Source organism: Bicyclus anynana, chromosome Z (genome assembly GCF_947172395.1).
Source record: "Bicyclus anynana chromosome Z, ilBicAnyn1.1, whole genome shotgun sequence".
NCBI lineage: Eukaryota > Metazoa > Arthropoda > Insecta > Lepidoptera > Nymphalidae > Bicyclus > Bicyclus anynana.
The window spans coordinates 3,600,175-3,625,252 of record NC_069110.1 but is presented as its reverse complement, the minus strand read 5'-3'; the positions used below and the strand labels follow the sequence as shown (position 1 = coordinate 3,625,252).

General features: G+C 35.5%; 1 protein-coding gene across 5 annotated transcripts in view; it reads left to right on the top strand.

Moving 5' to 3' along the window:
* LOC112043807 (CCR4-NOT transcription complex subunit 1) overlaps positions 1-24,432 on the top strand; it is a 33,168-nt gene extending 8,736 nt beyond the window's left edge. The window contains exons 5-19 of one of the 5 annotated variants that reach the window (XR_008252327.1): positions 1,193-2,603; positions 2,859-3,260; positions 4,100-4,276; positions 5,555-5,803; positions 6,557-6,859; positions 7,115-7,492; positions 8,315-8,461; positions 8,977-9,111; positions 12,087-12,104; positions 12,224-12,652; positions 13,663-13,847; positions 14,220-14,483; positions 17,831-17,924; positions 20,386-20,486; positions 21,081-24,432. Coding sequence is in view for 4 of the 5 variants with exons in the window: in XM_024079403.2 (XP_023935171.1) it covers positions 1,193-2,603; positions 2,859-3,260; positions 4,100-4,276; positions 5,555-5,803; positions 6,557-6,859; positions 7,115-7,492; positions 8,315-8,461; positions 8,977-9,111; positions 12,087-12,104; positions 12,224-12,652; positions 13,663-13,847; positions 14,220-14,483; positions 20,386-20,455 (4,168 nt within the window). In the remaining variant the exon portion in view is untranslated. The remainder of the gene's footprint in view (positions 1-1,192; positions 2,604-2,858; positions 3,261-4,099; positions 4,277-5,554; positions 5,804-6,556; positions 6,860-7,114; positions 7,493-8,314; positions 8,462-8,976; positions 9,112-12,086; positions 12,105-12,223; positions 12,653-13,662; positions 13,848-14,219; positions 14,484-17,830; positions 17,925-20,385; positions 20,487-21,080) is intronic. The other 4 variants (XM_024079403.2, XM_024079404.2, XM_024079406.2 and 1 more) reach the window with 4 other exon arrangements.
* Positions 24,433-25,078: the final 646 nt, after the last annotated feature.

Here is a 25,078-nt window from a genome sequence, read left to right as displayed (position 1 = left end):
GCATACTCTTAATTTATATACATAAAAAAATGATCTCTCTGTGGTTCCTGCATCCACAGATAACAGTTCTTAGGCATCTGATAAGTTTCATTTTTCTGAACAGAATTGGCTGAAACAATGGGTTTGTAAATTAAAAACAATTTTTTTTTTTATTATTTTTTCAAGACAAACACCCATTAAATGTTTTCCGTTCTGTTTCAATTTGAATTGCATGGCTTGGTTTATCATATCAAAGTGGTTCATATTTCTAAAGTGTACAATCCAGTTCTAGTAATGTGGTATTGAGACCAATCAATTGAACCAATCCTTGCCAAGATGCTCTGAACAAGTAGGGTGTGCGGTACAATTCGGTACTTTGCTTAGGTCGGAACATCCCGACAAGGATAGGTTGTCAGAAGGGCCACATGACAAGAGTTGGGTTTAAATGTATATGCACATTATATTTTACTTTGCCCATTAAAGGAAGTCCCTGACTACCAGTAAACATGTTGTATTTGGACTTGCTTTGTAACTCTTTAGGAGATTTTTAAATCGATAAAAATAAAACGATTTTTGCCAAATGGTTTTTTTTTGGCAGTTACTGTTTGTACATATAGTTTTGAGTGTAGTTTTTGGAAATATATTTACTCATTATATTTCTTTTTCAATAAGACTAGCAGATCCACATTAAACTCACTTTTTCATACAAACTTTCGTCGCTCTAATCAATATGTTAACATGATTATACATAAAATAACATTTTAAAAAATTCTACCTTAGTGTTGTCCTATAATAATTAGCCACACTATTTTGCTATTTTTATTCACTGAAAATTAATTTTAAGAAGAAAAAGTGAAAGAAAAAAACAAGTCCTCAGTTTACTTAAACAAACACCCACCCCTATTATTTTAATTTTATGGGACTTCCATTTTTATTTATTTGTTTATAATTTATTTCATTGATAAGACTGTTAAAGCAAGTTTTCAGTTAATATTGTGTGTGAGCTGGTATAGATAATAAATGCTTCTCATGAAGGTTCTTCATCATTACTGCTGTTGTCCAGTCACAGTATTAAATTATGAGGAGATTAAACTTGCTTCAGCAACTTATCTTGTATGTATGAAGACAAAATTGTTCGCATCGCGAAAGACAGCATTGTCTGTCTTACTACCCAGTCGGCAAAGAGTGGTAATAATTAGGTATTTCCTTACAGGAATGTGGTTTGCGCACCAAATCCCATCTCGGTCATTTCAAAGATCGCAAACTGTGCCGGGGGCATAGGCAGCCGGCCCTCCATTGCTAATGCCACGAACATCGATACACTTCTCACTGCTACTGATATAGATGACAAAATTGTGGCTCCACCTGAAGCAATCCAAGACAAGACGGCCTTTATTTTCAATAATCTCAGTCAATTGAATCTGCCAACCAAATGTGAAGAATTAAAGGAAGTATTAACAGAAGAATACCACAATTGGTTATCGCAGTATCTGGTGATGAAAAGGGCCTCAATAGAGCTCAATTTCCATGCACTCTATTCCAACTTCCTCGACGTTCTTAAAATCCGCGAAATAAATAAAATGGTTACAAAAGAGACATTTCGCAATATCAGGGTATTACTGCGTTCTGACAAAGGCATAGCTAACTTCTCTGACCGATCTTTGTTGAAAAACCTTGGTCATTGGTTAGGCATGCTCACATTAGCCCGCAGTCAGCCCATTCTTTACCTAGATCTCGACCTCAAAGCACTTTTACTCGAAGCTTATCACAAAGGCCAGCAGGAGCTACTCTACGTGGTGCCGTTTATTGCGAAGATCTTGGAGTCTTGCTCCAAGAGCATCGTATTTAAACCCCCAAATCCATGGACAATGTCCCTGATGAACGTGTTAGCTGAATTACATCAAGAGCCCGATCTAAAACTAAACTTAAAGTTTGAGATAGAAGTGCTTTGTAAAAACTTGAGCTTAGATATAACTGATTTGAAACCATCTCTATATTTAAAAGACCCCGAAAAGTTAAGAACGATCGAGTTTCAACTTTCACAACCCAAACCCCCCAAAGAGACTGCGACGACCGTACTACCGGTTCATCAGGCTATAATAGCGCCCCAGCAGCTACAAATGATGCCACCTCCTCCGCCAATGATCCCCGTCGAGGACTTGGTGGGGACGGCACCGACGCCGACGCTCGTACCCGGCGACCCGGGCCTGATGGGCGTGCTGGGCCTACCCGAGCCCCGGTTCAACTACCTCGACGTGAACGTCTCTTCCACCTCCGCCTTCGGGCACAAGATCATATTCAACCCGCACATCATCCTGTTCCAAAACTATCCACACTTGAAACAGTTCGTGAAGCCCGCTATCGAGAGATCCATACAAGAGTGGATACACCCGGTCGTGGACAGGTCGATCAAGTACGCACTGACGACGTGCGAGCAAATCATACGGAAGGACTTCGCGTTCGACCCCGACGAGACGCGGATGCGCACCTGCGCGCATCACATGATGCGAAATCTGACTGCTGGCATGGCCATGATCACGTGCCGCGAGCAGATCCTCAGCACGATCAGTACAAACTTGAAGGCTGCGTTCATAACTGCTTTGATACCGACCGCTCCCCAACAGGTAACTTCATATCGCAACACATCTATGAGTGCACTAAACATAACAAGCGCCCAGAACTCACAGAATGCTGCATTCTGGGTGCTAAACATAACTAACGCATTCTCGTAATCCATCACTGCTACGGTCGCTTTATTAACCCCATGTTTCATTATTAACTTGCATTGTGTCTCATTAATATTATTGCATCACGCCACTGGGCGCTTATTATGTTCTATCATATTGTGTGTGTGTCACTCCATATGACGAGTAATTTAGCTGAACACATTGCAGAAAGACATCATAGAGAGCGCCGCTGCGGTTCTAGCGACGGAAAACATGGAGCTCGCATGCGCATTTATACAGAAGACGGCTGTGGAGAAGGCACTACCAGAGCTCGATAAGAGGCTGATGAACGATTATGAAATGAGGAAAATTGCCAGACAGGAAGCCCGAAGATACTACGACCCTATGGTACTTACTTACCAAACTGAAAGGATACCGGAGCGAGTGAGGCTGCGCGTCAGCGGCCCGACCGATATGCAGATAACCGTGTATGAGGAGTTCGCCTGTAACATCCCAGGTTTCATGCCAGTGCGCGATGCCGGCATGTTCATCCCTAAACCTACTCAGGAGCAAATTCCTCAGATGACTTTTGCGCCAGCTGTGAATCAGACTCAGGCAAGTATCTTATATGTAAGGCTTGTATCACTTTTTATACACAATAGTGAACGTAGTGTGATTAGGAGCGACATCGACAACAGGTAATTTGTTTTCACTTCGCCGAACTGTCACCATCATCATCAAGTTAAGTAAACTTTGAGCTTCCTTTGATATATTGTGTGTACTTGAAATTCTTAAATTGGTCTCAATTCATCGTCTAGTCAATTAAAATGAACTTGGTAGTTTCTGTCAGTAAATTGCATCAATCTCCTATTAAAAAGTGAATGCGCAATCAGCAACCAAAAACCAAAAAATGTCCCCACTCAATGAGTGCCAAACACAACTCCTGGGTTTTCAATTCAATCAAAAAAAAAGTCTCATTTGCAAATTCAACCTTAATCTCAATCCTTAAAGTTGAATTTGCTCAGAATATGGGATTTTATTGAATATTGGACTATATTTAATGGCCTTTAGGTATAATTTTCTTTAACAACAATTCTAAAACTGTCAAAGCAAAATTCGCTTGTTATTAAGTAAAATTTTCTACATGATTGTGCGTCCTTTTATTATAAGAGGTTAATGGTAAATTTTCATAAGTTGCCGCATAAAAATTGAAGACTTATCTTCAACATAACATTAAATAATATCCATGTACCATCAATAACACAAGTCCTGCAGCGAAAGTATTTTGAAAAAACAATTCTTCTTTTTACATTGTCATAAAATAAACATCATTATTGTTTCACATAATTTGTAATAGATTTTAGAATTTTAACTGTTCTAGTATACTTTAAACAGACTTTCTTTGCTTACTTTGTTAATACATGTTCATATTATAATTTAATTCTTAATTTTAGGTGTATGGACACGATGAGATGACTACACTTATGTCCGCCGCAGAGTTGTTCCTGTCAACTGCCGTGCAGTTTCCCGTGTTCGCAGTACAAGCTACAAACATGCACAAACTGTTTGATTCCCTCGCAATGGCCAGACGAAACCGTGACATCGTGTCTGGCTTTACACTCCTACAGAGGGTATGTATATTGTATATACAGGGTGTCCCGTAATTAATAGATAAAACGCAAATGGTAGATACCCCATCTAATTATCTAAAACTAATTTGAATAGCTTCCTAAAAATCCCTAAATTTATATATTTTTTTTCAGATTATTCAAAATTTTCTATCCTGAATCAGTTTTTTCAATGCTGTATTAAGATTTTGAAGAACTGACTTTCGTCAAACATTACAGATTATATTACCAATGTACTATAATACTACTTTTTTACCGACTTTCAAAAGGACTTTTTATGTATGTCCAGCGATATTTCCGTCATTTATGGGCCGATTTTGAAAATTCTTTTTTTTGTTTAGAAAGGTTTACTTCCAGGGTGGTCCCATTTTTTTCATGTCAGGATCTGATTATGGCATCCTGGAGAAATCCAGGGAAATTTTCGAAAATCGTAGAGACGGCTAGTGCGTTTGTTAGTGTTCCCATAAGATATTTTACACCACTACAATTTTATGAAGGTCTGGAGTTGGTCTGATGATGGAGCCGAAATAAAGACGATAGAACTCGTCAACGATTTACATCAGTTACCTTTTGTTTGAGCTTGACTAATTTATATTGATGAGATTTTTCCACCTACATGGGTTGTGACCGAATTAAGGGTCTGGAGATGAATACGAAGGGCAGTTAAGGGAACTCCTCGACCGTTCACAGTAGCTACCTTGTGTTTGGGCTTGATAATTTTGTATTGATGAGAACTTACCACCTAGATGGGTTGTAACTATATTAGGGGTCAGTTAAGGGAACTCCTCCACGGTTCACAGTAGCTACCTTGTATTTGGACTTTATTAATTTTATATTCATGAGAACTTGCCACCCATATGGGTTGTGACTGCATAAGGGGTCTGGTGATGAATATGGGGCACTGTTAACAAAAACCTTTGGTTATGATACTTTTCATGTTTTTATGGATATTCATATTATGTGTGGATAAAGGAGGAGTATAATTTTGTATATGAGTTATGGTAGTATTTTCAAAATTGGGATTGTAGGACTTAAGTACTTTTTTTTAAATTCAACCGACTTCCAACTCAAAAATTAACCTAAACTAAAAAGCCAACAATAAATTCTTACCTATGTGCTACCTTCTGATCAGTTTTAAGGCAGTTTATTTATTAAGAATTTTACTAAATCTTGAACTTTGACTTTAATGTAGTCATTTAGACAGACCAATATTTTTAAATTAAAAAGCTAATATTTGTAGTCCTGGAGTATGTATGTATTTTGTGTTATTTCTCTGCACAGGCTGTGGAGGGCCTCTTGGACGGTCACATTGTCCCGGCCGGAGGCAGCCCTGAACATGTAGAACTGATGACTCGTTACCGAGACATCCACCTTCGAGTCCTCAAATTGTTAGAAGACAGCAGGGTGTATGGCCACGCATGGACTACTAAACAGATCACTTACTGTGTGACCGAATGCAGGGATGAGCTTAAGTACAATTTGGAAGCTATTGATTGCCTTGTCAGGAATCATTTGATTAACTTGCCACAGGTTGTATTTTAGTTTTATATTTTGCTGCTGCAAACAATTCAAATCCACTTAACCCTACTAATACTACTTACTAAATAACAAATATACTTGAATAAATTATTTTACCTGACTATTAAATTAATAAAAGATAAAAATACTAATCCTTAATATGAATTAACCTTAGTACAACAACAGCTGAAACACTGTTTACAATGTTTTTCAGGGTTTAGTAGGCAACAAGGAACCCTTGTAGTTTCGCTATGTCTGCAGCTTAAATCAGAGACTATTACTACTATATGTAAACCATAAGCCAGTGTTTACCAACAAACAAACAAATTTTTATTTTTTTGAATAACATTTTATAGAAAAAAACAATACATAATTTAAAATTAAGTTTTAGGGTTCCTTTCTATAAATAAAGTGAGATTGATTTGTTCTATATTATCAGTATTTTTGTGCATAATAAGGATTTAAGTGCTAATTTAATCTACGGAACCCAACACTGTATGTATATGTGGCCCGACACCATCTTGGCCGGTTTTAAAACATATAATACATACAGTTATGCCAAAGTGATTTTGCTTGTCTTTATGTTTACGCTGCATTGACTCAACCAATTTTATTTAAAACCTTTTACTAATGGAAAGCTACAGTGACTATTATTATGGAACCACAGGGATTTGTATAGTACATAATATGTTTGATAAAATAACCTACCCCCAGTTTAGCAAATAATTCTGCATTAGATGATGACTTTACACTTACAAATTGCAGTATGATATCGCGCTTGCACAGTTGATGGACAACGGGAATAATTATGTGGCTGTTTCATTTGCGATGCAACTCGTTCAACTTTACCTTGTGGACGATCGCAATGATATATATGCCACAGAGTCCGACCTGTACCATTGCACTGATACTCTGGTCAGGCTGACCTCACAGACGAGGCCTCCGCCCGAGGGCCTAGCAACTCTGATCGAGACAATCCGGATCAATCAGGACCCAAGCAGCTTCTTGGGGGAAAGGTCTCCATTGGGGCCAACCTCTCACATCCATAATGGCATTTTACAAGTACGAGTAAGTGTAACTGTTAATCCTATCTATCTATATTTTTTTTCAATACAATCAACTTCAAAATATTAATGTATCAACGGAACTTTGATGGAAATGCCAAAAAAATAATTATTAAACTCAGACTTTAATAAAAAGTTATGTGTGGGTTTACTTTACAATCATCTATCATAATCATCATAATGTTATCATATTGTTTAATATCTGATATAATTTAAACTGTGTAAATTATTTGAGTATGAATAAGTTTGTTTCCAACAGTCCCGCGAATACGACGACCCGCACGGTCTCCAAGAGAAAACTGAGAACCTCCTCCGCGAATGGAGGAACATCCTTCTCGGCCAGCTCACAGAGATCGAGCTCGCGCAGAACTTCAACATATACGTCCACAGGATGAATATGAACGGCATCCTCAAGTCGGATGACATGATCACACGGTTCTTCCGCATCGCCACACAGATGTGCATCGAGAATGTGTACCAGCTCCTCAACGAGGACCGCATGAATCCCCCCCCTGTGCCCCCCAAGAGGGAGAAGTACTACACCATGTGCGATTCATTCATCAAACTTGTGTCCTTGCTCATAAAGAATACAGCCGACAATGGCAACCCGACGCCGAAGCTTAACTTGTTGAATAAGGTACGTAATTTTTATTCTGCATTGTGAACCAGTGTTAGAGTCACTAGTCACTATAAACTAACAGACCCGATATTAAGAAATTGCAATTAAATTAAGCTATATATATTCATATTGTTATAAACTAGGGTTCGAGGATGTGGAATTATACACCTGGTGACTCGTATAAGACTATTCCACTCCTTAATCCAAGTCAGTCCATTATCAATACACACTTCCAAACATAGACAATTTATTCTCTAATGTTCATTTGTATCGCTTGTATCACTTGATGTTCACTTCACTCAGTTTCGAAGTTTACTGCCCCGATCGTCGTTTCCTTATACCCACTCGGAACGCTTCCAGATCATTCTGGGACCGCCTACACGCGTGTTGTTTATTCCACGGAGTTCGCCAAATCAAAACAATAACAATAGATATCACTCATAGAGTTGTTTTGATCAATAGAGAATTGATCAAAACAACTCAATTTGTAAACAACTTGAAAGGGCGAGTGATTATGAACCCTGTGTCTCTAGTGATAGGTTCTCCGTAACAATATGAATTAATTTGAATTCATCTGAATGTGCTTGCAAATTTAATTGCATTGTTAAAAAGTCAAAATGTATTATCCATCTGTATTTAAATATAATCATTTCATTTTTTTTTGCCTTGTAGGTAATATGAGTATAATCCATACAAGATAATGTATAAACAAACCCACAGCTATGGACGCAGAAAGCAGGGTCACTATTCAATGTGCCACTCAGACGTCAAAGAACTTGCTTTTGTTTATCTTAACAGATACTGCTTTGAATATTGTTTGAAGTATGTTGTCCTTTTCAGATACTGGGTATCATAGCAGGTTGTTTGCTTCAAGATCAAGAAGAGCATGGAGTTAATTTCCAACAACTTCCATACCATCGTCTGCTTCAAATATTGTTCCTTGATATGAATATGGCAGAGCCAGTCCTGGAGTCTATGAATTACCAGGTGAGCTACTATAACGTTCATCATCATCATCATCACAATCACATCAGGTCGACCCAGTGGGGTGTCGAACAACACTGAGCTTTAAATGTGTGGGTTGCCATATTCCTTGTTTAAATATAGTATTTAATTCAATACCAACATAAACTATATTAGTCCAGTCATTATAGTAAATACTATTTACAAAAAGTGCGCAAAAAACCGATTTTGTGACCTTTGACCTTGAAATTTAATAGTTCCGTACACCCTACCATATATAGATTATGAGACAACTTTTAGGGTTTCAATATACAATTCATTAGTGTTTGTCTGTGACTTAAAACTTTAACTGTGTTTTATCAAATCTTTTTTTCAATTTTGTCAAATATTTGTCTGGACTAGCCTCTGAAACGGCCCCAATTTAACTAATTTCACAGAGGTTACCTTTTGTTCCAGAAAAAACTTTGATTTTTGTGATTGTGCTAGATTTTATTAATATTTACATTAATTTTTGTTAATAAGGTTATTTTTTAACACAGATTTTGACTGCTTTCTGCCACACGCTACGTATCATAAGACCTAGCGTCGCACCCAGTTTCTGCTACGCGTGGCTCGAGATAGTGGCGCATAGATCCTTTATAAACAGGGTTCTTGCTGTAACGCCGCAACAAAAGGTATATATCCACCCTCTAATGCTCTGTATATATAATCATAAAAGCGACTAATCACTATAGTAGGGGAGCCGAAGAGGGCATTTTTGCAGTTACTCGAGCGCGGCTGATAAACATAAGGGACTATACCTTGCACGTCGTTGAGTACCTCCATCGCGTATGATTCCTTAATATTGGTGGGTTTGTTTAGGGCAATCAAAAAAAAAACTAACTTAGGAAAATACTCAACCAGCACGTCATATTAAGATACGGTAAGGCGAGTTAATAGCTAAAAACAACATATTTCGAAAATCTGACGATTTGAGCGTAACGTAATAAAATGGGAGGGTTTCAAAATTACAAAATAAAACCCTTATATTTTAGTTACCAGCGCGATTAATTTTTTCACTTATTTTGAAGGAAATAACATTCTAATTAATCGGAAATTTTTTCTGACAATTTCAGTAAACCAAAATAACAAAAATTGCTGTTAAAGTCTGTAGTTTTTTTTTCCACCGCTGAAAAAGAAAATAACCGTTTATTCTTCTTATAATTTAATCTCCTAATGCAGTCGGTTCCTATGACGCTCGAGTAACTGCAAAATTTAGCATCCCGGGCTCCTCTACTACTATTAACTAACTATATTAAGCCAATGAGGCGAGATAAACCACTCTCAAATAACAGGTACACAGATTTCAGTCTGTGTGTAATTCGATTTTCTCGATTACTTTTTTTCCTTACTATGCTGTTATTTGTCTCAGACCAATTACAAAAGGACTAGTATTGCACCCAAATTCACCAAAAAAAAATGTCTGCCATTTTTTGAGGAGAGCGAACTCACACATCGAAAATATTGAATACTAATAAATATTTTGTGTCCCTACACGACACTATACTCAAGATATTTTTTCACACATCGCTTTGGTAATCAATTTTATGTTCGTATTCGACACATTGCTTAGACTATTTATACACAATATTCGATTACTTGATTGATGTTTTACTGAACTCAATCTGAAGAATCGATTATTTTCAGATATTGTTTTTATAACGAATTTAATATAATTAAGTTAAAAATACTTACAAATGAAACGTCTTTCTATAATATTTATTTAAAATTCTGTAATCTTTAATATACTAGAAGTTTTTGACCGTATTTTATGCCATTTAACTACACAATTTATAGGAAGCTCTTTACACGACGAAAACGATTACAAAAACAAAACATCGATATAAACAGTTTTTATAAACGCGTTAGACTTTGATCTAGAACTCTATAAGTTCTAGATCTTTGATATAAGGGAAACGTCGAGCGAGGCAGGTCCCTTGTAATTGGTCTGAGGTCCAAGTTGACCATATTGATCAGAGATTCAAGATAACAGTTTTTATTTCTTTATTTTATTTAATATAATATTGACTAAATGTCTGCAAAGGCCTTTATTTTGAGAATTTATTATTAAAATAATAATCATCATCATTAACATTATCTGGGCTTGGTGTATTTTAAGTGTAAATACATATTCATGTCAAAGATCAATATATGTTGAGAGAATAACAATCTAAAAATAACAGCTCACCTTGAACCGCGTTGTTGACAATGTTGCTATCAATAAAATATAATTCTAATCATATTACTAACAAAACAGTCAACCCGAAAAAAGTTAATATACATTATATTTTATGTTATTGTATATATGCCATATAAATGGCATAAGGGAAGTCACTGGCCTTTAAGACACGGGCTAATCTAGTTAAAAGGCCAGGATGCCACTGTAATTCTCTGCTGAGTATTTTCCAATAAACATTTATTTTTTTATTCTTTCTTCTTATATGCCCAGATTATGTCAAACATTTGCTAGATCAAAGTAGTTGTCCGAGCTATTTCTATCTTTCCAATATTCCAATAATGAGATATTTGTGAAACTAAGTATATTTATTTCAAAATTACTCTTGTGAGTTTTTAAAATTCCATTTATAAAAAAAAATAGGTTTGATGTGGTGTAAAATAAATCATACTTAAATCTCATTAGCTATCTATTCACTTGATAACACTTGAAAGGCCAATAAGACCTTGTTAAACAAACCTGGTGTTGGTTTGGACAAATTCTGTCAAATGAATGTTTATGGATATTAGGCAAACAACAAATAAACGAATTGAATTGGACAGAATAGATACGACCAAAGAATGTCATAGATATATTTCGCTATGTGCTATAAGTATTTCATTACACATTTTACAGTTTAGCTTTAGAATCTATCATGGAGTGTTTTCACACACACTATTTGACAAAACAATCATCATAGAGAACTGTGTCAACTATACCCGTAAATGACTTTGTCTATAGCACGGTAGACACATCGTAACATAGCTTGCTACTGGGACTAGCATTTTGTTAAACTTTATATTGCCAAAACGAAGCCAATTCGATAAATTGTTCAAATTGCACACGAAAATGCCATAGGTGCACTGTTTGTTGAAGTTGGCAAAATGAAGTTGCTCATAATAAAATTATATTTCCATGATAACAAGAATCTGTTCACAAGTGATTGATACTGATTGGCAGCATTGTTGGCGAATGTTCGTAGTATATCCATGACATCACCAAATTGATCATTGTTTACCACAATAGTATAAATACTTTCACAACCTTTTTTTGTTACAATAATAATATATTATTCTAACAATGCTTCCAACGGTCCTGGCGCCTAAATAAATCTTAATCGTCAATAAATAAATTGTATTGTAATGTCCATCCGATTGCCACAAAATGAGTGAATAAAGTAAATGTATAGGTAAGTTATTTTAACCTTCACACTATGCTTGTAGTGTCTATGAACAATATGAGTTACAATTCATAGCCATTACACAGACACGGTGTGTAAACATTCTTACACACCAGGTTAAAGTAACTTGCATATATATTTTAAGTAAATTACTGTACTTCCAGTGGTTTTACTATGTTATTTATTACAATGGTATTGTTTTCTTTTGCTTCAAGTCTATCATGGAAGTATTGGTAATTTTTCAATATTATTATGCTTGTTTGTATTGCTTCTGATGTCATTGCTTTTCACCGCTTTGCTGTTTACATGTTGTTGCCTGTTCGGGCTTGTACTAATCGTAGTCTGTCGCCAGGGATGGGGTATGTATTCGACGCTCCTGATCGACCTGTTCAAGTTCCTCGACCCGTTCCTACGTAACACGGAGCTGGCCCAGCCGGTCATGATGCTGTACAAGGGCAGTCTCAAGGTGCTGTTGGTGCTTCTGCACGACTTCCCCGAATTCCTGTGCGACTACCACTACGGTTTCTGCGATGAGATACCGCCAAACTGCATACAGATGAGGAATCTCATCCTGTCTGCCTTCCCGAGGAACATGAGGCTGCCCGATCCGTTCACGCCGAATCTGAAAGTGGATCTACTGGCTGAGATAAGCCTGGCGCCTCGAGCCGTCATCAACTACTCGACGATCATACCCTCGTCCCAGTTTAAGAAGGATCTGGACGCGTACATAAAGGCTCGCGCGCCGGTCACTTTCCTGTCAGAGCTACGTAGCAACATGCAGGTAAATAGCCTTAGCATAGTCGAAGCCAAGGGTTTTCCTAATAAACGAGGAAAGTAGCTTTTATGTACACCTCAGATGGTATCACTCATGATACCATCTTAGGTGCAATATAAAATGGCTACTTCAAAATGCGTGACATGAGTTTATTATAACTGAACTAAATGAGTCATTTTCCTCTAAAGGTGTTAAAAAAATCCGCTAGGAACAGAACCGGGGGGAGATACAAATAGACATAATGACCGTGTAATTATAGTAAGCGACACTTTTTTATCATATTTGTTATCATATGTGTCTATTTTGGTACAAGTAACATTTTCAAGGGATAAAATTTTACAAATAGTTTTACTTAAATCCAGCATCCAGTACGTTTGATAGTCGACACAAGCAGTATCGACTGTCAAGCGTACTATAGGGTTGTTTGACTCATATCAAATTTAATATTTATACAATATTTATTTACACATAGAATAAGGGTTCGAAATATATCAATATCAATTAATAAAAGTTAAGGTTTTCATAGACAACTTAATTTAAAAATTATCATGTATATATTAAATTTTTCTAAATATCAAAAACACTGTCGTCCATTTTGTGACGTCACAGTGTTACTTGATGTACTAAACGTCAAACTAATAAACACTCCGGACTTTTATTGAACACTCCGGGCTTAGTGTTTACATGAAAACATGAAACATTAAAAATAGACCACCAAGGACATCAGTTTTAAAAATATTTTTTTTTATGTAATCACGCCTCGTAAAAGTTTGATATATATTTTTTAATCTAATAAATGTCATAATTTCATGTCAATGGCAATGTCATGTCAGATCATTTACAAATTAAGACCATTTAAAAAAAAAGTGTGGCAAGTTCTGTGATATTCGGGCGACAGGGGGAAAGATTGCGTGGGTGTGAAATCGTGCGTGCGGGGAAGTGACGTGCATCACTCGTGGCCTTTTCATTACACACACAGTGTTACGAACGATATAGCCAACAAAATTGTCCAACAGGTGCTCAACGAACCAGGCCGCAGATACAACAGCCAGCTGATAAACGCTGTGGTCCTGTACGTGGGGACTCAGGCCATCGCCCACATCAGGGCCAAGGGGCAGACACCGAACATGACGACCATAGCTCACTCAGCACACATGGACATTTTCCAAAACTTCACCGTAGACTTTGACTACGAAGGACGGTGAGTGCCACTTCAAGCGACGTTATAGTTGCGTTATATATATATGTTTGTCTGCGTTTTTGAAATTCGTTTCCGGATATTCAACACTAGCTGACGCCGCGCGGTTCACCTGCGTGGTTCCCGTTCCCATACGAACGAATACGAGGATAATATATTGCCTATAGCCCTCCTCGATGAATGGGCTATCTAACACTGAAAGAATTTTTCAAATCAGACCAGTAGTTCCAGAGATTAGCGCGTTCAATCAAACAAACAAACTCTTCAGCTTTATAATTTATTAGTATAGATTAAATTACAATATTACTTAGGTACCAACCTACCACTGCTAAGCTCCCGTATGTTGCAAACACTTAAGATAATAATATCTTTTAGGTATTTGTTCCTGAATGCGATTGCAAACCAATTGCGTTACCCGAACAGCCACACGCACTACTTCAGCTGTTGCCTGCTGTATCTGTTTGCGGAGGCGAACTCGGAGGCTGTTCAGGAGCAGATCACCAGGATGCTGCTCGAGCGACTGATCGTGAACCGACCCCACCCGTGGGGACTCCTTATCACGTTCATCGAACTCATCAAAAATCCCATCTACAAATTTTGGACTCACGAATTTGTACACTGCGCCCCGGAGATCGAAAAGTAAGTATAATAAATATAATCAAACAATACAAACATCTCTATCTAGTCCCATAGTAAGCGTACTTAGCCTGTGTTACAAGTAGTAAGATAGCTACATTTTTTATACAGGGTGCTCGGGAGTATTTCCCATAACTCTGGGGTTATATTTTTTTACTGAAAATTAATTTAAAATGTTCAAGTAACATGTTGTTCTAAAAATAATATTTTCGGGGTAAATAATATTTATTTTATAAATAGATCTTAAAATGTGTCTTCGCATCCTTATAATTATGACGTAGCCAAGTTTGACGAATTTTAAAATGCAATGATACATAAAGGCCTGTGTTACATGGATAGTTGAAATTATTTTAATTACTCTATTTGAAAACATAAAAAGTTTTAATTTTTTAGTTGTCAACACCTTGAAGTTATGGGAAGTACTCCCGAGCATCCTGTATATATAATAATATTACTTACATAGATACACCAAGACCCTGTTAAACACCCACGCTGATCACGTAAATATTTTCCACTTGTGGAAATCGAACACATGACCATGGATGCAGAAAGCATTGTCAGTGCCCACTGCGCCACGCGGTCGTCTTATACGTATAGTTCGCGGCTTATAATTTGAACTATATATAACTAAGTAACTCATATTCGAATATTGTCATGTAACCATAGCAACATGTTACTGCTACAATCGCGTACGAAATTTTAATTCTTTTACATCATATTTCTCTAGTTGTAATCGATTAATACTAGAAAATTAATCGACAACAACTATTTTTAAAGAAAACAAGAAAAATTGTGTTTCATGTTATAGTCCGACCGCTCAGAGATTTGCGTCCATTCGTGATCGAATGGATGATGTAACTTCGAACTGGCGTATAGTCCTTTTCATGAAACAAGTCCCCCAGACGTGGCGCTAATGTCTTAATGGCTCTCATTGTCATTTGGTAATGGTGGTCTTATTGTCATTTGTGCTGGCGATGTCAATTTTAGTTCAGTTTTTAGCCGCGGGACTTCGTTTTTAAAATGCTCTTTTTCAAGATTATCCCAACAGTTTGTCTTTGTAGTGATGAGACAAAGAAAAGCCAATTGTAATTGAATATGTTTGTCCCTTTCGATCACGACCTGTCAGAAACGCAATCACTGAGCGGCCGGATTTTACAATTGTGTTTTCGCAAGAAAATATACCTGAGTCTTAAAATAAAATGTAGGAAGCTACGACATAGTCTGTGTCAACAGTTAACATAATTATAAAAGTAAGTAAACATATTGAAGAGCTGATTAAAGTTCCGGCAGAGTCAACCCCAACATTTAATAACGTGCAAAAGTAGGTATGTAGGAACATTTTCTGTTGTATTAAATTGTTCTTGTTATAATATAGCATGCTACTGTTATTTGAAAAATTAATAGCTTTAAGATTTTTTTTTTATTTTCTGGGCAAGCATGAGTTTAAAACTTTTGTTTATGATTGTACCTGCGCAGACAACTGTCATTTTGATACAACTTACTTGCCAGGACTACACAGTCCACACACTGTATTTGTCTAAAGGTTACATGGACAAAAATACCATGTATACGCCCGACAACATCGTCCGCATGGAAATCCATATATACTTTCAACCCATATTTCACCACTTTAGGGGTTGTATTTTAAAATTCTTGAATCACAGTATATTCGTTTTTTTTTTATGATTTATGAACAAATTTTTAAAACTATAACTCTAACATGAAGGACTTTCCATACAAACTTTTTACCCATATTTTATTTCACCCCATTCTATTTTTATTTGAGGGTCAAAAAGTATGTATTGCTCCAAGGTCCAATTTACCATTATACCAAAATTAATCTTTATCGGTTCAGCCGTTTAGCCGTGAAAAAGTAGCAGACAGCTTTATTTTACTTAAGTGGACCTTATATAATAGACATAATGACGTTTGTCTTTAGGTTAAATACATTATCACCAATTTATTTCGACAGTAGCATTTATATACAGGTTGCTCGGGGGTATTTCCCATAACTCTAGGATTATATTCTTTAAGGAAAATTAATTGTCTAAGAAACATATTTTCTAAAATTAATATTTTCAGAGTAAAAAATATTTCTTTTGTAAATAGATCTTAAATTGTGTCGCATACATCGTGCATGCTTTTTATGACCTAGGCAAACTTATTCATTGATAAATATCATGAAGTAGCTTACTAGTGAAGTGCGGAGTGCCAGAATTATTTGAATTACTTTGTATGAAAGCAAAAAAGTAAAAAGAAATAGTTATGCAGTTCGGCTCCTATAAGTGGACTTGTCAACACTTTGAAGTTAGGGGAAATACTCCCGAGCATCCTGTATAATATGTATTTTTGTAGTTGATATCTATAAATATATTCCGTAATCCCGTACCGTTATCCCGTATCTTTGTGAATTTTTCATCCTCCTCCTAACAAGTTAGCCCGCTTCCATCTTCGATTGCATCATCACCAACAGGTGAGATTGTTGTCAAAAATCCCCGCCCCGTTGGTCTATTGTCGTACCCACTCCTTATACAGTCTTTCGCGACTAGTTGTAGGGGAATGGGAATTATTATATTGGTCATATTTAAAAGATATGGCAAATATTCTTTATAAAAATAAAAATTATGTAAAACATTTTTATATTGGGTTTGCTCCACATCCACTGACGTAACTTGTCAGAATTTGAACTTGGGTGGGAAGTTAGCACTTATAGTTTATAGCAAAACGATTTTCCGTCTTATCAATAAATAAATTTGACACCAACTTTCAAAACCTGTGTTCAATATGTTTTCAAACTTTTATTAAGTTTATGCGGCAATGCCGTTGGTGACGTGGTCATTATTTAGTTAAAAAAAATTATCTAATAAGTTAGTTTTGTTTGTTATATGTTTCTGCCCATTCATATTAAATATTTTATTTTTCTATAGAATTTGTTTCTCATTCTGAGTATTCAGCAATGCACACTGTGGAACCTGTCATGTAATATGAGTATTTGTTAGTGTAATTGGCAACATCTCCTGAGGGACCCTAAAATTTTACCATAAATGGAAATTTTCTTCTAATAATAAGCCCATGAAATGGAAAAAGGAAAGTTTTTACAAAAAATTCAAAAAAGTAAAGTTTTTACAAAATTTTTAGTCCTGACTTTTTAAGGGTTTATAAATACTATCAATTTAGTTCCACAGTAGTTGCTGACAACTCGAAAAAGAGATAAAAAGAAAATTGACATTAATTTCTTTCTCTTTTCATTTTAAACGTCAAAATTGTGTATCAAAAAAATAAAACAAATTGTACTTTTAATTTTTTTTGTTTCATATTATTATATATATATATTTTATGTTTGTTTTTAGTTACATTAATATCATTCAAAGTAACTATGCATAACAAACATGCATATACGAGTTAAACAAAATCAAAACATTTGGGAAGGCACATAAAAAACTAGTAAGTTTACATTTCTTTTATTTTGAAATCGGCGTACAATTCGTAAATAATCCTTGTAAATTGTAAACGTAAATAATCTCGTATTGTGCCAAATGTTCAGTGTTAAGATAATAAGATTGTGTATTTAAACATATAAAATATTTTTATTTCTGGAAAAGGTTCCACATCTATGTAAGTAACTGGGCAGAATTTGAAAGGTGCTATAACTTACTCGTAGCACTTATAGTTAATCTGCCAACAATGTTATCCGGGCCATTTTTAAAAAATATAAATTTGACACAAACTTTCAAAACCTGAGTCATTGTTTATTATGTTTTCAACCTTTTTTTTCAAGTTTATACGGCAATGCCATTGGTGTCGTGGTCATTGTTCCTTACTTGAATAGTCACAATGATTACTCTATATCACTTATATTTTGTGCTTAATGTTCATATAACTAAATCTTAGGTAAAATATGCTTCTACTGCTCAGATAAATATGAAAATGTATATGAATATAATCTGGTTCCAGTATATATACAGGATGCTCGGGAGTATTGCCCATAACTCTGGGGTATTCTTTACCGAAAAGTAATTTAAAATGTTCAAGGAACATGTATTCTAAAATTAATATTTTCGGGGTAAATAATATTTCTTTTGTAAATAGATCTTAAAATGTGTCCCTTATAATTATGACCTTAGCCAAGTTTGACACACTTTAAAATGCAAGGATAGATAAAGGCGTTACATAGATAGTCGGAATTCATTGAATTACTTTGTATGAAAACATAAAAGTTATTATTTTTATTTAAAAAATATTAGTTATGCAGTTAGGCTCCTATAAGTGGACTCGTCAACACCTTGAAGTTATGGGAAACACACCCGAGATAATAACAGTATTATACAGGAAGAAATTTTTTTTAGTACCGATATTTTTATATTTTGTACATAAACAAAATTTAATGAACACGTATTTTTTCTTTTTTTTTTAACTCAAAAATAACAAAGTTATCGTTAGCTAAAGTTATTTACGTTTAAACAGAATTTGAGGGTCACCCTATCGCTGTACTAGGTAATAGGCAACTACAAAATCAGCTGGTAGGTAGGTTAGCGAGCGCCCGCGCCGAGGGCCGTTGACCTTTGTGCGTTTATTTTATTTTTGTTTGATACCTATTATTTTTTATAATAATTAAAGGTCGTCATTTTTGAGCTGAGTACCGATATTCCCTTCATACTTTTTTGGGCTTAGGACCATCAATAATACCTGAAGTGCATGCGTAATAATAATAATAAAAACTATAAACTTTAGATTGAAATAATGAAATACAAATGATGATTATTATTACGCAAACTTTTAAAAATTGTAATCAGCTTATTTACATTAATCAATGATATCTACTTACTAAGTTTGTTTTTGTTAATTTGAAAATTTTAATCACTGTATTTTAACAGTTGTTCGAAATGAAGTCCATTCCTTTCAAGGCACAACCGAGCACGTTTTAATAAAATGGTCATTTAGTTTATTTAAAACACTTGTTCCTCACATTAGGCACTGCGGGGTTCAGGATTCCTTGGGCACGTAGCCTAGGAACACTCACTCGTTCGTACATTGTGCAAGCTGCACGAAGACGTTCATTGCTGAGCAAATACCCTCGCCCCATTTCGTAATAGTCGCGATTTGAAAATCCCGCCATAGATTTATTAATTAGGTAACTTAAATGCGCACGCGACGGCAGATTGTCTGTCACTGGTCGCCCATCGGCAATTCGGTAGGCGTCCTCAGGGATTTTTCGATCCCCTCACCTCTGCAACCCCCGTCAGTCGAAGCCGAAGCGATATGCTTACGGCCGGTATTTCTTTGTCGGCGTCTTACAAAGTGCCACCAGCAGTTGCGCAGTTTGTTTGGTAATGTGTCCATTATTTTGTTATTCCTGAGACATAAATTGAAAAAAAAAAAATTACATAAAATGTATCGAACTGTTTGTAGATTTATGTTCTATTAAGGATACTGAACCACGAAAAAAAATATCGGTACTAAAGTCCGAATCACCCTGTATATACAGGATATATAATACTGTTATTATCCCCTATTTGTATATAATTTGGTAGATTCATTTAATTTGATTTGCATGGTACTATTCCAAAAATATGCTAATGCGCAGTTAAACCTACTGGTAGGCTTCCATTCTTGGCGACGCGACGCGCGACTGCGACCTGCGACCGCGCGACCCACTGCCTTTGCAATTTATATGGAGCACTACACAAAGCGCGAGACCGCGTCGCGCGACCACTTTTGTTTAGTGCTCTATATAAATTCATACAATGCAGTGCGACAGTGCGGGGTCGTGCAACCCTGTCGCGGTCGAGAAGATCGGAATGCTGCCTTAACAGTGTATAGCATGATTTGTGTGCATGTAGGAGTAATTCATATTAATTAACTTATTATAGAATACCAGTGCACTAAGAGCTATAAAAACTTCCAGATTGTTCGCATCGGTCGCGCGATCCTGCATTGCAGAGAAGGGTGGGGCTGAACGTGAGTTGACCGAGTAGCGAGAAGCCCTGTGGGAGTCTGTTCAGACAGGTGAGCACTACTAACCAGTGTTTTTCAGATAGCATAGGTACGGTGACAGTCGCCTGTATGACGTTCATAGTACGTACTGTCATCGTGAGCCGCGGCAAACTTTCAAGAGTGAAACAAACTGTCACCCGCACCATCCTACATGAAAGGAACTGTATATATCCTTACTAGTTGCAGAGCAATTGTTTTATAGGACCAGCCTCGCTAGACATTACTATTCTGTCAAAGTATATTATGTGATCAACGATCTAATGCGATTATAAAAAATGTCTTTATAGAATCGATTTTTGATAGTTGATGATGACGTGTGGGTCTTCGCGGGGGTACGGGCCTCGAGGCAGTGCCTCCTCGCCCGGGTGTGTCGCGGGGACCTTGCTCACCCGGTGTTCTCTTCCAGCCCCTCCCAGGGTTGAGGCTTTTCAGCCTAGGGGTTTGGGTTTGGATCAAATCCGGTGGTCCCGCGCGGACTGCGATTCCTCGCTATCCTGCGTCGAGGCGGCGTCGGGTTCGAGGGAGGCTCCGCGTGGATTGCGATGTCGTCGCTATCCTGCGCAGGGGCGGATGATGATGATGAATTAAAACTTGTTTTCCATTTAGGCTTCCAGGTGGCGCACGCGGAGGCGCCTCCGAATCCGTCAACGTCGCAGCAGCTGCCCAAACTGCCCCTGCAGTGGAACAAATTGTTCAAAAAGTAAATTAAATGCGAACGATGCCAACAAAAAATATATGCCAACATAAAATACATAACCAATTTGCTAAATTGTGTCCCCCGACGAAACGAACGCTTGACGGTGACACAAATAATTCAATAGTGATGTACCCAAAGTGCAGTAAATCTACTGATCTGTGTGTTTTGGTTTTCTTTTCCGACCGCATTCAAAACATCGTTTACGAAATCAAATCAAATCAGCTCGGAAAGCTGTTTTTACGTTTGCTTGTGACTTTAACACATTTTTAAAAAATTAGACTGTTTTTTCAATAACAATGTTGATTTGATTTTTAAAAGTTGTTTTGATTTTCAATATTGTTGATATTTTTTTTTATAAAAGTAATCGGGTTTGTTTGTAAGTCGAAAGGCAAAGCGACGTTTTAAGATTAATTAATATGTGTATCTGTATCTGTTTTTAGGTCCCAGCGTTTGTTGTGATCACACTTAAACATAATAATTATTAATCTCTAATCAGCGTTTAATCGTTTGATTAAAACGATGAGTAACTGTAATGTGCAATATATTGTAAACATTTTTCATGTGTTGTACAGAACGATCCAAAATATATGCCTGATGAGAATTAACCGTATGGTAAATGTTAACCGTTGTGTTAATATCGATGAGGCTCCCGGAGTATACTTCTTTTAAATTTGGATATTCTCAGTGAAGTCATATGTTTATTGAGACTTCGCTATTTGGCATAATCTATACTTTAGAATTGCCAAATTGCAGATTTGCACACTTCAAAATTTATATGTAATCACTCTTTTAAAATATTCATATTATATATCTCAGTGTCGTAGTATATAATAATAATCGAACGAGTTAAATGTTTAAAATAAAATGTTTCAACATTATAATTGTCTATAATATCATATAATATTTAAAGTATTTTAAAAGTTATCTGTGTCTACATAATGGAGTTTTGAATAAAGTCAATAGTTGTTAGTTTGATGGTCTCTTAGATTTAGTAATAGTAGTGATGTGCAATTGTAAAACAATATCCATAGTATAGAGATTTAGTATTCGACATTTTGTCAACAACATTTTCAATGTATCCATAATAATATAACACTTACTATTTGATTGCAACGGAACTTCAAATTTTTTGTGTTTATATATTTTAAATAAAGGAGATGTTTGTTTATTTGGTGAGCCAAAATGTGAATTGTATATTAATTTCTATTGGTGAAACTATCAGGCATATTTTTATTATTGATACTTTTTTCTTATTTAACGACATTATAACGCTCGACTGACTAACATTGCAGATACGAGGCGCCCCTACAGTGCGTGCATGCGTACGATACATAGATGTTTTCACCATATATATTGTACGGATTATTAATTCCAGTGAGAAAAATGACATGTGCAACTGTCACTTAAATGTCATAGTCAAATGACATTTCAGTGACAGTTGCACTTGTCATTTTACTGACTGGAATTAATCCTCCCGACTATAATCATAGTGTTCAATAGGCTAGTTGACACTTTTTTTAATTGTCTAAAATCATCATCGTTTTACTAGATAAATAAAATCTATTTAATTTAATAAATTAATGAAATAATTAAAAAATATTTATTTAAGACGTGATTGGATGAAAATTTTAACTTTTAAATATTTATTTGACAATTCGAGCCAAAACGGCCATGATGGTCTATATTTTAAATGTTTCATGACGTAATCCTTTACCAAACGGTGCGTTTGACAAAAATTATAAGTTAACAATTTTAAATTTGACGTTAGGTATAAATTTATAAATTTTAATAAATTAAGTTTTAGAAATTGTTAACTTTTATTAATTATTATTTATATATTTCGGACCCTTATTACATGTAATTACGAAATTAATATTGTTTATATAAAATTTGATATGAGTCAACTACCCTATTGTATTCACTAGGTTGTCTGTCAAGATACACCTTGATACGAATAATATGTTGAATAATCTATGTACATGTATGCATGCTGTGTATAAAAAAATGTTTTTTTTTTCTGTATGTAGTTGTATTTAATAATTGTTCCTTCTTGTAGTAAGTGGAGGAGGAGAATTGTAAGTTTCTGTCGTAATTTAGTAGTTAAGAGAATACTTAGAAAATGTATACTCGACGAGGGGCAAGTGTAATTTAAATTGTTTAAGGCTTGATTGTTACCAGTAGGTATACTTGTCGATGATACATTGGAAGTAAAGGAAATGGTCCATTTCAGATCCACTGTTGTACCCCGTTTCATTAAAATTAAAAAAATAAATGGTATTTGTTAAAATCTTAATAAGTGAATAAATGTAACTAAATAAAAAGAAATAAATAAAATAAAAACCCAAGTTTTGGAGTTAAGATGGCGCCTATAAAGCAACTATGACATGGTATTTGACAGCAAACGTCAAAACGACTATTGCGTTGAAAACGTCATCAAACCGCCATTGTTAAACATATTAGTGTTGCATTTCTTGGAAGAGAATGAATATTATTACGAAAGAATTAAAGTAAATTCGTAGATTTATCTGATAATGAGCTCCATACAATTTTGGGCCATCTCCTTTATGAATACGTAGATTTTAGGTATGTCTGTAATAATTGTAAACAGATAATAAGTGCTAAGAAAACGGCTATTTGTGATTCTTTGGGTTATTTAAATATTGGTTTTATGAGTTACACATCTCCGAAACTTACATGGCAATTGAATATCTCCATAGTACCAAATAAACTTTTTAAATTAATTTATTACTTTTTAATTAGCTGTATTTGTTTTAGCCTCACTTATAACCAAAATCAAAAAATTCTTCACATAATTTTAAAACACCTTGCGGTCTCTGAGACCGCAGGTAGGTTGTTAACGGTTAAACTGTTTATTTTAGAAAGGAGAAGCATATTTTTAGAATTTACTTATCAAACTTGATTATACCGAATTTTGTCAACAAATGTAACTAGATCAAATTGTAGCAGTATATCATTTTATTTACACCAACCATATTTTCCTAAAATGTATGGTGTGATGTTTAATGCTCGTAATTTAAGTAGTCTAACTACAATGAAACTAATATATAAATGCAAGTGTGAAGGTATGGTTGTGTGAACTTAAATGATCAATTTCAAATGGGTTTGACGATTTTGGTTTGAAAATGTCACGACTAACCGCTGTTTAAAATTTCAAGAGCTTTCTAACTTGTTTTAAATTCTTTTGCGAATCGCCGGTAGTTTGTAATTGATGTGTAATTAATAAAATATTTTTGCATTAAATGCATTTTTCATTTATCATGTACTCAGGTGTACTCAGGTGTCCCTTAGAGCTGTGAAAACATCATAAATAGCTAGCACAACCAAAAGATACAGCGATTTATCTGCAAATTTTGTAAAACCTACAGAACACTTCCTGTAAACTCAGAATCTTGAAGTTTGGTAAGAAGCAACCCTATACATAAATTTATTCTTTGAGGAGCATCTTATAGCATAGAACCATAGATAATAGCAAAATGGCAAACAGCATAAATTTTTAATTACGTCTAAATCTAACTAAATCCAATCATAAATCTACTATATAAAAATAAGTTGGGTTTTCCTTCCTGACGCTATAACTCCAGAACGCACGAACCGATCTCCACGGTTTTGCATTCGTTGGAAAGGTCTCGGGCTCCGTGAGGTTTAGAGCAAAAAAAATCAGGAAAAGGTAGGGGTAGGGTAGGGGAAGTTGAAAGTTTACATCGAGTTTCACGCGGACGAAGTCGCGGGCGTCCGCTAGTATTAAATAATTATAAATCCCTTTACTTCATGGACGCGAATAAAAATATGTATTGTAATATGTATCTATACTAATAGTATAAAGCTGAAGAGTGTGTATGTTGTTTGCTTGAACGCATTCATCTCACGAACTACTGGTCTGATATGA